Genomic DNA, 13,538 nt, shown 5'->3' on the forward strand with positions numbered 1-13,538 from the left:
TACGTAACTTAAATATTTTTCCATTCACTAAAAGTTTACCACTTACGTACATACGTACATCACGTATTTTCAAGAATCCAATGAATTTTCTGCACTTTGACAATATTTAAGACGTCCATCCCTTCTTCATCCCTTTCATCATCAACCCTATTCACAACAATTTCCATGGCGTACACACACTAAAACCAAACGAGACACAATTATCCCTTCCCCAGAAACATTCAACGGTACAATTAAAAGTACATATACTGTATAGAAATGGCAGAACAATGGGCCGTGCCCCATAAACAGTCACCGTTCGAATCGTTCCATCGTTTTCCCAGACACAAAATTTTCGGCTTTCACGTAAACCAGAAGAAGGAAAGAGAAGGAGCAGTTGCATGTGCAATGGCAGACACGTAGTCGTCCAATTTCCTGCCAACGAAAGTAAACACCTGTTCGAAGCAGGGCCAGGAAGGCGCTCGGTTGGTCGTCGATTCCCCCTTCCTAACAATGGAGAACCGACTTCCCGAGTGCCGGTCTACCGCGTCTCTTTGCTCGTCCATGTTTCGTAGTAGCGAGTTCTGCCGGTCGAAAGCGAACAGGTGCTAGTTTTAAAGCATCCTCTGTTACTATTCAAATTAATATTTAAAAAATATATAGTACATATAGGAAAATTAATATTGAAACAAATATCCAAAGAATCTACGATATCTGGGAAAATAAATATCGAAAGCAGCAGAGTCCAATTTACGGCTCTTCAAACGTGAAAATCGAAGAAATAAGAAGGAACAGAGTGAAAGAACTCGGAGATTATTCCTTCGATATTTATTTGCGGATATTTGTCCGTGGTGTATTTTTGAAAAATTCACACGTGATATGTAGTTGATATTTTTTGTTTAATTCACATGTAACGTAAGCTATAACAATTGTTTAAAGAAGACGACGCGACGCTGACGGTGTTTTCTTCGCGATGTTACCAAAAAGCTTTAGTCTGTGATGAAATGATTGCAAGAGGGGTTGAAAGTATCATTTTTCAAAACGTTATGTTGACTACAGTGAATTATTAGTGAAGAACGATGATGATTTGAGAGGAATGCTCGCTGCCGATCGTTGATACGCGAAACAAGCGAGACGGAACTGGAAGTTTGAGTGGTAGAGAGTGAAATAGTGCCACTGCTGATTCTGATCGTCTAATAGGATTCTTGTGGTAAGTGGTCGGATCTTATGCAGAGGGTGTGGATGATGAAGCAGCTTGAAAGTTAGACTAATTGCTCGATTGTTTCCAATACAAAACGCTAATTATACGGGTCAACAATATCTATTCGATTTATGCATATGAAATGTTACTTATACGTATACTTTTATGATCGATCTTTTTAACATTAAATGTACGTAATTTACAGAACGTTTCTTTTCTGGTTGATCACCAAGAATAGGATAAAGTCTCCGCAAAATTCAAATTTAGAAAGAAATATGTTTTATACGCATTAACCTGATGTATGCCCTTAATTAAAATATCATGTCTAACGCTCTTTCATTTTTCAAGATATATTGAAATATTCGATATTTCCTGTGCCTTTATCCTTCAAATAAAGTTATATCGTGCAACCTGTGTTAAACGACGACTAAACATTCTTAAATTGGTCGATAGGAAACAAAAGTGGCATAAAGAGAATAATAAAACTATTCTGTAGTTTCTAAATAAAAGATAAGTTATTTTAATTAAATAAAGCAGAATAGATAATCGCTAAATTAGAAAGAATAATATTTTATACGTGCAATAGAATAACCTAAACAAAATGAAATATTTCTCTTATTTAAATTCTCCCCAATATACTACGTATAATCTCGTATGATCTCGTCATTCCGTCAAAATTTGAATGCTGCTTAATTATAGATAATTATAGATTGATGTTCCACTCGTTTTTCCTATCCAAAAAAATAGATACATTTCCGTACTTTCGATCGTGAAAGTGGCCGTGTCAAGAGTACATAGTTAGAAGCATAGACAGAACAACAGTACAGTGATTCATCAAGCTGTTTCTTGAGTTAGCGGCTAGCATCGAATCGGTGGCATCGCGGATCGTGAACAGGAGGGAGGACTTTACGCCGGTTGCCCATGGCAGTGCGTTTCAGGTTACGGTCGGTGAATTTGAGGAGTACCGTGGCCCACATAACCGTCGTATCCGGCTTGTGTATACCGTATAAATCATTTGGCCCTACCTGGATCCATTTTTCCTTCGATTTCAAGGATTATTTCCGCTTACTCTGCCGAAGAATTGCTTTTACCGCTTTGTTCCAACTGATAGGAGACGTAATTGCCGGCTTAAGCGGAGATACGTCGATTACCTCGACTCGCCACGATGACCATAATTCTCTTAACCAATGGATTTCAATTTCTTGGATGTTCTGATCGATGATTCTGTAATTACTGATTGTGAAGGATCTTCAAATATCGTGAATGAATTATTGGCAAACATTTCGTAGGTAACTTAGTTTTCAAAAATAAACTTTTAAATAGATCGACAAAATTTTAGGATCGCGTTTCGTGTAAACTAATTATCACTTCGTTTAATCGTTGCTCGTTATGAGTGACTAGAATCTTTTCCAGCAATGGATATCAATTCTTTGAGTGTTTTGATTATGTGATTCTGAAATTAAACGAGTGAAAACGTTAAAATTAATCTCTAGATAGATTGGCAATTTGATAGACCGTGTCTCGTGCAACATACTTACCTTCTTGTTTTATTATCGTTCAGTATTGATGACTAGAACTTTTTCAAGCTATGTATTCCATTTCTTTAAACTGATCGATGATCCTGTAACTATTTATGGAAAAGAACATAAAGATAAATTGTTTTTACAGGTCACATTTGTTACAAGGTATTTAGCTTCCTGTTTAATTGTTATTCGTGTTTCGAAATAGTTCCGTATAAGGAGACTGCGCCGAAATAAGGCGAGGAAAAAAAATTGTCGAATCGAGGAAGCGGTAATCGCGATTCTCAAGCTGCCGTGAACTTTTTGCAATCACGAGCCTACTTTTACCTCCTCGATTCGATTCACTTTGCCCTTCTTTGGTTTCGAACACGCAGGATCGACAAACTATCGCTCTCGCCACCCCCACTCGCGATGCTAATGTCGTTCCACGTATCTAGGTTTCACGTAATAAAGCAGTTTCTTCGCATGCTTTCTAACCACGCGTTATGTTCTCCAGTTGCGAATGCACATGGTCGTTTCTTTTTTTATTTCTTTATTCTTTGTGTCTCTCCGATCCGCCACTCCGTGGATCCAACATCGATCAGACAAATGTTTGCGCTCGCTTTTCGTTTGTAGAAGATCGTCCATAGTCACGCTACTTACGCGAAGCGAATCTTCAATAACGTTAGAACTATCGATGACGATCAGATATGAAATTCGTGTCAAAGAAAATCAAAATGACAGGGAAATATATGAAAAGACGCAAATATTTCTCCGTATTTATTTTATCAAGAATTATTCAAATTGTCCAAAATGCACCGTTCGTAGAACTACGCCTGAAGCATGCTTACAAGAATTACTTCGAAGTATTGGTATAAAAATAATTTCCACGAAGAGTGTTAACATCTGATGATAAAATGATAAACAGCTGCAAGCTAGATTAGTACAAATAATTAAGTACGACTATATATTCTAAAGATTGTATGTAATTATATCGAATCACTATGACTGACTACGAATGACAGTCACCTTTTTCGCTGAGCTTCTCATAATACGTAGTTGTGTCTCATATGAGTAGCTAAACGCTGCTATAAATGAATGATTACAAATGACTATAATTAGAAACAATTATGACTAATTATAGTATAAGTAACTACATATGATTCTAATTGTGATTAACTACAAATGGTTACAAGTAACTGTAAATGGTCATGGCTAGTTAAAAGCAAATACGAATGTGTAAACAACGATTGTCATAAGTGACCACCATCACATCGACTATGTCACGTTAGCGACTCTAAATTGCTATAAGTGGCCTCGAGTAGCTGTATGACAACGTGGTTATCACTAGAGGTGGGTCGAAATCTGATTTTTAGACTCGTGAAACTCGAATCTGAAACTTTGTGAGATCTCGCAGTTCTCGAAGCTTCCGAAAGTCCATATGCTTTTCTTCTCTTTTTTCTAAGGAGTATCTATTTTTTCAGCAACCGCAATTTCAACAAATGTTTTTCACAAAATCACATTATTTTTCCTCGATATAAACGCTAATAAGAGATCGGTGGAATCATGCCGATTGAAACAGATTTGAAGTCTAAATACAAACTCCACTGGATTATCATTACTTAAATAAAAATAAATTCATCTTCGTCGCAATATTCTCATAAGCTGCTTATACAAATTACTATTGACTTGTAGTTCGAGAAACATTTCGTATCGTTTTCTGAATGTTTTCCGAAATTTCGAGGTTTCGGGGTTTCGAGGTTTCGAGGTTTCGAGTGATCCATCTTCATTTACTACTATTACATTTCAACATTACAATATCATGATTCACTCAAGTATCAAATTTTGAATACAGTCTTCGATTACAAGGTACGCTGTCTAACTTTCAAGCTGTTTGTACACTTATTTGCAATGTGCAACGCGTAATCATAAATTTTGCATCAATTTGCAGATGCATCGGCCGTTGCCTGGATCGGTGAAGGATGTCCTTGGATCGCCATGAAACACAACATTCTGAAGATCCTGCCTATCCTCTTTTGCACGTTGCATTTACACACCGGACAATGTGGGTCTTCTTTTGACTTTTCTCACGCCACCTGCTTTCGCCCCTTTCGTCCCTTCTGTTCCGCAATTCGTCCGCCATCTACCTTCTTCCTCTTTCCATTTTGGTCGCGACCTTAATCGCACCGCACCGTCTTCCGTTTCATCACACGGTTGATCGCGTGCGAACACGAAGGAATTGCGGTTGCAAAAGGAAACTGGACTGTTTGAATTCGACGTATACGAATGTTCTCGGTTTTAGAACTGCTGCTAACGAACGAGTCAATATTTCCCCTATGCGATTCGATAGATTTTATATTTCTTAAATTCGATGCAGATGAACGAGTTTTGTAGCGCGAACATTCCTCGTGCGTTTCAGCGGTACGATAGAATTCCATTTGTTTGAATTCCACCTGAAATTAAGTGAGATTTTTATTATTATGAGATTGAATATGTACATGTACATACTAGTTCGTTATAGGTTAACTTCCTAATGATTTGTCAAGTTTTTCTTTCTTCTTCTGCTGTCTTACTTCGTGAACGAGTTTCTATGTAAACTATTTTTTTATTTTATAATAAATAACACCTTTATTCTTACTTATTTTCTCGCGAATACTTATTTTCCTCGCGTTGCATTACATCATTAGAAATACAAACTTCTCGAATCACATAGCGTCACCCACGAGAAACGACAACAATATCGCGTTGCTTGTCCACGCCGTGCCTCGTATTTCTAATGACGAAATCCAGGCAAATGTAGAATTTCTACATCGAAAATAAAAATTTAGCGGATCCAACGAGGAAATCCACACGAACGTACGATTCGTCTATTGCAAGTAGAAATTTGTCCAATCAAAAAATGTCACTAATGCGAGGACGTAACGACGCGTTACATCGCTTGTCCGCAACAAGCCTGTTCGTTTCCCTTCGACGATTCTCGCGACATGTCCAGTCGTGGATAAGGATCGAATGACTTAGAAAGCCGTTGCATTGCGACAATCGAGATATCCTAGTTTTAATGTCTCCGTTTCCCTTCCTCGATGGACATTCGTAGAAATTGCCGGCCATTTTACGCGCATGGTAATTAGGCCGTAATAAAAGAGAACCAGCGATACTTTCGAAACTCCGTTTTGTTACGCTCTTAACTTTATAATTCGATTCGTTTTTATCGACCGGAATAACCAGATTCAATTAAAACTTGAGAATCAGCAATAGGTAACCGAAGAGCATTCGTTGGAATGATAAGCATAGGAACATGTTTAATTAATTTCTTCGTAGAAACAGCCGTTTATTTGTACCATGACTGAACCTTATCTTGTACAATTGGGTACAATTAACGATAATATACGTGAGTTTTTTCTAGTTACAACCGTGTACAAGTTTACAGTATGTTCTTACAATCAGTGGCTTGTAGAGAAGGTTGATACGTACCATCGTGCAATCATTGTCTCTCATTTACATGACAATTCGTTGTTATCTCGACAGTCAGGAAGTTTGTTGAGACAACGCTTAAACGAGCGTTTACTTTTTTCCCCTCGCATAATCGTGCGAACTCGTTTTATTTTTCTGCTTTTCTTATCCAGCGTGTAATAGAACGATGAACAGTCGCAATAAAGTAATTCGTTCCGATTTACTAGTTCGACCATTGACGCGTGTCTGTGATGATGTCGAAGGAATTGATTTCTAATTTAACACAGGAAAATTATTTGCTATAGCTCGTATACAAAAAGAAATACGAAAAAAAAGAAAAAGAAATATTGGAATTATTAAAAAGGAGTTATTGGATTGTAATTATTGGGATAATTGTAAAAGGAAATATTTCTTTCTTCCCTAACACTAATGTTTTCTTTTACAAGATACAAAATTAGCTTCTCTATAAAATTTTTGAAGCTTTGTGTATTACGACAAACAATTTCGTAAATCCTTAACTTTGAACGCTATGTTTTTAAACCATAAAAATCCTATATACTCCCTTCAACGTGTCAGAAGCAATACCATGGTTTTCTTCTGGAAAATTCTCTAACTGAAAAGGGAAAAAGATTACGAAAGGCAACGCCGGAACGTTGCATCGTCGTCGATACGCCGTGAGCTGGCAGCAGGCGGAACTCCGCTCCAAGGGAGCGCACACGTCCAATTCCTCGTGCACGCGCTCCTGTTAAATGACTTCTATATACACATATTTTTCGTAGCACTCACATATTTCCACTTATTACTATGTATTAATTCGGCTTTTTATCCGTGCAAAGCATTTGGAAATGTGGACGGCCACATATACCAAATGTATAGACGATAGACACGATCACATCTACCAAGTTGACCATCGAAATGTAGGTTTCTACTATGACATGTTACGGTGCTTTGATCGAGAACAAAACAAGTGTAGTTCATTGATATTCGAATGTCGATGGATAGAATAAAACAGAACTTACATGTTGATTCTAGTAAATCGAATATCGTAAGATTTTTATAGAGTCAGGGTGGATCGTATCATCTTGTATAAGAGGAACATTATAGTTTTTCTGTTCCCTTTTAGAGGATTCATTTAAGAGATCTAGTTATCGACTGGTTGTGTGGTTACTTCGGAAAATAGAAAAGCATCACGCATAATACAGCTAAGTTGGAAAAATAACGGATAACAGGGGCTTTGATGCACAACGAATTAGAGGCAATGATCGCTTTACACTAACCGTCTCGATCTTATTACGAACGGTTATCTTGATCGTTTTTTACTTTTCAAATGGCTACTACAGAAATTCTTCTTTTCCTTTTACTCGACAAAAAGGAGGAAATTAAATCGTTCTGTTCCAATCAGAGAACTTCTTTGCGTTTAATTACGAAAACAGTTAGAGTTAACTAAGGATTAAACGTTTCATTTATAAATACTCTGTAATTTAAATATCTGTGAACATTCTTCCAATTCTTTTGTTCAGAATTACTCTTTTAATAAACTAATTACTCAAATGTAATGTCTAGATACCCTACAATTTGAATATTTATGCAACGAATCTCCTTATATAATTTTTCTTACAATCTTTTTAAATTTAAATCTTTTACCTTTATAACTATCTTTTTAATAAATTACGACGACGAATAATCTATCGGCAGGAAGACCAGCGGTAAGCCGCTTCTTTAAAAAGGCCGGAAACCCGAAAACCACACAATAGCCGTATATGGATCAAAGGAACATGATCGTTCTTCGTTCGAAGCAGCTAAAGAAATGCATATTAACTCTCAATATGGTAGAACCTGTCTCCAGTTATCGCTATATTTTACATATCACTTCCGCTTTGCAAGAATCCTTCTCTTCCTGTTAATATCTTCCAACGTATCGCATATTATTAAAATTCAATATATAATTAATATAAAAATTTGATATATCATGAATGTAAACACATATATAATTTATAACATTTGACACTTTCAAGAAAATTTACATGTAGAAAAATTCGTAAATAATCAAATTACTTTAGTATGTAATTAATATGTGTATATGTACGCGGATTCATAATCCACGCTGAAAATTCTATCCTTCTGTCTGCTTAAATTAAATTTAATATCCATACAAATTTCTGATTCATTTTCTTTATGATGATCCAGTACAATTAATGAAATTAGCATGGTATTTATTTAAATATAGTGATCCGTGATGCGAGATGTTTTCTGGAAAACGGTGCCACCGCTGCACATCTCTTCGTCAGCGAAGATTTGCCGGTCGGTGACACCGTGGGTGTACTCGGAGTGCTGGGTGATCCTGGACCACAGGGTGACATCGAACTCAGACTCCAGGAGCACGATAGTCCAGTAACTTTCTCAGCGTATTCGAAGAATCTAACTCTTATCAGGCCACTAGATAAAGAAGGCATCGATGGACCTGCGAGCGTCTACGTGAACGTAATTTGCGAACGGAAACATACATTAGATCCTGTAGGTTTAACATATCCTCTTTACTCTACATACACAATTAACATTTTCAGGAACGTAGTTGCTCTAATTACTCGCATTTGTTGCAGGGTTTCGTGATACCAGTCAATATTCGCGTGACTGATGCCAATGATAATGCACCTCAATTTGTAAATGCGCCTTACGTTCTAAATATCTCTGAGGTGAGAAATTAGATATGTTTGACAGACAGAAATTTTCTTTCATTCAGAAGGAATATTTTTTTTTTATTTATTGACGACGATTTTTGACATTTAGGTCACGGTAGTTGGCACGAGGGTTCTTCAAGGTGTGAGAGCCGTGGATGCTGACCAACCAGGGCCATTTTCTACTGTACAGTATGCCGTTTTGCCTGGACCGCATTCGGTAATTTTTTCATTCCCTTCTATTATATCTTATTCTTTTGTTTTACATAGAAGAAATCTTAACGAACTTTTGTAGGATTACTTCGTGTTCGTGAATGCTTTAGAAGGCACCCTAGTTCTAAGGAAACCGCTAGATTATGAAACTCTTGCCAATTTTTCCGTCGATATCCGTGCACAGGTAAGTAACGATTCCTTAAATGTAAACATCAATTCTCCAAAAACTCTGTTAATGCTCTTTAATGTTTTTTTTTTACTCACAGGACCAGGGCAATCCGCCCAAATCATCGACTACAACCCTCTATGTTAATGTTATCGACGCGGATGACCAAAATCCTGCCTTCCAAAATGACCAATACAAAATTCTCATCCCCCGAAATATTAAAACGGTAATTTTGGTAATGATTGAACATTTTTTAACAAGTCGATGTTGCGTATACGCAATATTATACTTTTCCACTGAATTGTTAATGCATTATAAATTAAAAGAAGTAAAGATACGATGAAAAGTAAGCGATTCAAAACGATATGAAATAATACATGATTCATTCTTTCAGAGAAGGATACTGAAAGTTGATCCAGCGCCAATAAAAGCAGTAGATCAGGATGTAGGAATTAATGCTCCGGTTCAGTATACGATTCAAGGAGGAATTCTACCGTTCCTCACACTGAATCCGGAAACAGCTGAAGTCGCCATAACACGGCCATTATACGAGCATGAACTTTTATCACCAGCAACTATCGTGGCAAAGGCAAGCATTGTGACAGTAGAAATTAATTAATAAAGTATTATAAATATCTGCCGTATATGTAAATCTGTTACTAATTACTTGTTGTTTCTATTTATTGATACTTAGTAATTTCTTATTCATCTTCTCAATAATTACAGGCTACGCAGATAGACAATCCAGATAAATATGCTCTTTCCACTATAGTCGTTTCTCGAGAGTCGGATTGGAACGTGGAACCCACTGCTGGTAGGTGATTTCTTAATCTATTCTTAAGATTTCAAGCTCTGATAAGGAACAGATCTAGAATCGCGTGGCCTATCTCGTCGTGAAGAAAATAAAACGATTAAATGGAAATGATATTAATTAGGTGGCAGATTACCAGTGAGATTCATACGAAAGGATCATCAAACTAGTATTCCAGAAAATACCCCTCCAGGAAGCGTTTTATTAACGACAGGAGTGAATAAAGTAGATTCAGTAAGTCAGAATCAGACACGGGAATTTATTATACCCATAACGCAAATGTAAGTCATTTCTCTGCTTTTAGAATTTAAAATTCTGGCTTGTGGGAGCAATGGAAGATCTGGAAAGATTCTCTATCACTAATTCCGGTGAATTGATTTTAAAAGGCACTCTCGATTATGAGAGGAGGGTCCAGCATAGTTTTTTGGTTCGTGTCACTGACGGCCATCATGTACGTTTTCAACAATTTAATCGTTAAAATAAAACTCGACTTTTAATATTGGAATATTTATCGTTGTAAATGAATATACGTATATGTCACAATATTTAAATACGATAGCTTCAATTGAGATTGATAATAAAATATTTATTATTAATTATTTTTAACTTTTATTATTAAATTTATTATTAAATGTCAACACTATTTAAATATGACATTACAGAACGACACCTCACGCGTCAATGTTTCTGTTGAGGATGTAAATGAATGGGAACCCAGGTTTCGTCATCCCAGGTACGAATTTCACGCCGCAACTTTGAGAGAAGGATCCATCGTCGGTGAGTTAACATTCTAACTAATATATATATACAATAATAGTAATTTTTATTTTCATCTTCATTTATATATATATTTTTCTTTAATTATATGATCCTTAGGAAAATTGGAAGCTGCTGATGGTGACAGAGACGACAAAGTTAGTCTATCTCTTAGAGGTCCAGATGCAAGGTATGATAAACATTTATTTTTAAATAAAAAGCAAAACTTATTTCAATTTTACAACAATAATAAATAATGAATGATCATACAGATCCTTCGAGATACGTGATAATGGAGAATTAATTCTCAGATCAGCAACAACCATTAATGGTACTTTGGCCAGGTTAGTGGCTGTTGCCTCTGATTCTGGTCGTCCGCCCAGGTTTGTAGAATAAAATAAATGTATTTACGATTTGATACGATATAATTCGTATAATTATTTGAATTTTTTTCTTTAAAGGTCTAGTATGATCCCAGTGATCGTGCATATACCAAATAGTGGCTCGTTGCCAATTGCTGCAAGAGCTGCACCTGCTTGGTTGGGCAGCAGTGTTCTCCTGGTTGCTGTTTTTGGCGCTGTCTTGGGTCTACTTGGTGTTATAATACTTGTTTTAATTTTGTACATATATAAAAAGTAAGTAAAGCTGATCACTTGAAAGATTATCTTATTTTTTTCCTTTAATATTTTCCCCGACCATAACAGGACGTTTTCATAGGACATTCTCTAAAATGTTTATTAAATATTCTCTTCGGCTATTAAGAATTATTTTCCACGTCAACATATAGACACTCAAATTAAAGAAGAAAGCTGTAAACTGATCATTATTTCTACATTTTTATATATAAAAGAAGTTGTATATATCAACGAACAGTATTCTTAAACTAACGATACGCGTGATTCTAGATTTTTAAATCCTTACAACGTGTTACAGTAAAAGGCCAAAAGCCAGTGGCTCAGTAAGTTCAGTAGGAACTGGCTACAGAGAAAAATCGCCAGTTCCCTCTGCTCTGAGCCCGACTCCTCAAGTACTCGGGGCAAATATGCTTCAAGATGCCTTGGAAGTACCCCGAAGAGGAAATCGAATCGAGAACGCGCGCAATATCGATGAAAACGACGAAGAGGCTGAGACTGGAGACGACCTAGAGGAAGATGATCATGTTGATCAAGAGATTGTAGACGACAGTAACAATAGTGAATCTCGAGAAGTCAAGAATGATAACAATGACGTCGAGAATCCGGTTTTTGCAGCGAGGAACTACAATGCCACTATTAAAAGTAATTCGAAGCAATGAATTAAGAATTACTCGGAATACTATTAAAATGTATAATTAAAAAAGAGTATATTAGCCTATTAACTCATTAATTAGCGGCGCGCCTATTTTAAATTCGCTTCATTTTAAAATTCTTATAAATTTCTATTCTCATACAATTATTATTTATTTACGTAAATTAGGTGTAACATCGGCTAGACAACTGCCTCTTTACGCAAGACATAAGGTGGCCCCAGCTCCAAATCCTCCAGGTTTATCAGCAACGTCCAACATCCCCAATATCGGTGGTTTAGTTCAGAACATGAACGACTTAAGTTTAAAAACTAATCTAAATGCTGACTCTTGCAAATCTTCCAATTATTCCGGAGATCTCCCAGATTCTTTGGTACCTGCGTGGCCAGCTTGCTCCGTTTCACAGAGAGTCAAAAAATTATCGTGGGACGATGACGATAGGGTATCGTATCTTTTATTATAATAAATATTTAGATATTTCAATGAATACATTTTACGTAGAACACAATTAGTCTGATTTGTTACAAATAAAAATATCAGTAGTCGCTAGAATATAAGAAGAAGATAACAGGAAATAACTAAATTTCTCTAAGTACGAAATTATTACGTGTAATAATATTTTCTCTCTCTTTTTTAGACAGTGGATAGCGTAGAAGTGGCAGCAGAAACAATGTCCAGAAACAGTCAGGTCGGAAACGAACGACTTAATCTCACCGTGTACTTTTAAATCGCGCGAAAAATGAAAGACTGAGAAATAAAATGGTTTCAATGACTCCATCGTCTGTCAAACGAAAAAATTACCAATAGACCACTTCGATAAATAATTCCTTTATAAATAGACACTATTAAAATGCGCTATATAATTGCCAGATACCGAATCAATTCAAATAGAATGTACATACAAAATGTATAGAGAATTATACTATATAGTTACAGACGAGTTGCATTAAACGATAATGCAAGTACGTTCTTTACTTATAGTTATTTTATTAAAGAAATGCAAACGTTAACAGGTTTTCTAATGTTCTAACGATGCTAATACCTTTAATTTACATTTAACCCGACCAAGAGAGATACAGAAAATTTTCTAAATAAATTAAACTTAGCAGAGGAAAATTTTTCTCTGTGAAAGACGTTCGAATAACGGAGGCCAAGTTAAGAAAAGGACGAAGTTCCGTTTCACGCGAAAAACCGTGTCAGTAGGACGATCTGGAAGAAATCCCGCGTTCCTCGCGATTCTGCCTAAAAAGTATGTAAAAAGCAACAACAAAATTTCAAAACTAAATCATACTTGAAAATCCTCATTTTATATTTCACATCTAATAATTTTTTAAAACTACATTATGTAGCAGTTTTTCAAAGTTCTCGAATATTTTTGTTTCATTTTTCATTGTATAATTCCTTATCAGCCATAGGTATTTCTAACGATTACAAAATTCTATATGGTTTACAAAAAGCTAGTTAACTTTTACCTACAAGACGAAATTCGATTGAGATAATTAG

General features: G+C 36.0%; 1 protein-coding gene across 1 annotated transcript; it reads left to right on the forward strand.

The window, feature by feature from the left end:
• The first annotated feature begins 551 nt into the window (after positions 1 to 551).
• Cad96Cb (protocadherin Fat 4-like Cad96Ca) lies at positions 552 to 12,961 on the forward strand. The gene is made up of 18 exons (XM_069119708.1): positions 552 to 1,189; positions 4,631 to 4,744; positions 8,357 to 8,643; positions 8,730 to 8,822; positions 8,917 to 9,024; positions 9,100 to 9,201; positions 9,284 to 9,409; positions 9,578 to 9,772; positions 9,910 to 9,997; positions 10,119 to 10,228; positions 10,299 to 10,445; positions 10,657 to 10,771; positions 10,871 to 10,940; positions 11,023 to 11,133; positions 11,212 to 11,385; positions 11,684 to 12,027; positions 12,206 to 12,477; positions 12,673 to 12,961. Exons 2-18 carry the CDS (start codon positions 4,678 to 4,680, stop codon positions 12,760 to 12,762), a joined length of 2,499 nt encoding a protein of 832 aa, XP_068975809.1. The 5' UTR covers positions 552 to 1,189; positions 4,631 to 4,677; the 3' UTR covers positions 12,763 to 12,961.
• The last annotated feature ends 577 nt before the right edge of the window (positions 12,962 to 13,538 follow it).

The sequence above is a fragment of the Bombus flavifrons genome, chromosome 9, assembly GCF_040668555.2.
Source record: "Bombus flavifrons isolate JBK064 chromosome 9, iyBomFlav1_principal, whole genome shotgun sequence".
NCBI lineage: Eukaryota > Metazoa > Arthropoda > Insecta > Hymenoptera > Apidae > Bombus > Bombus flavifrons.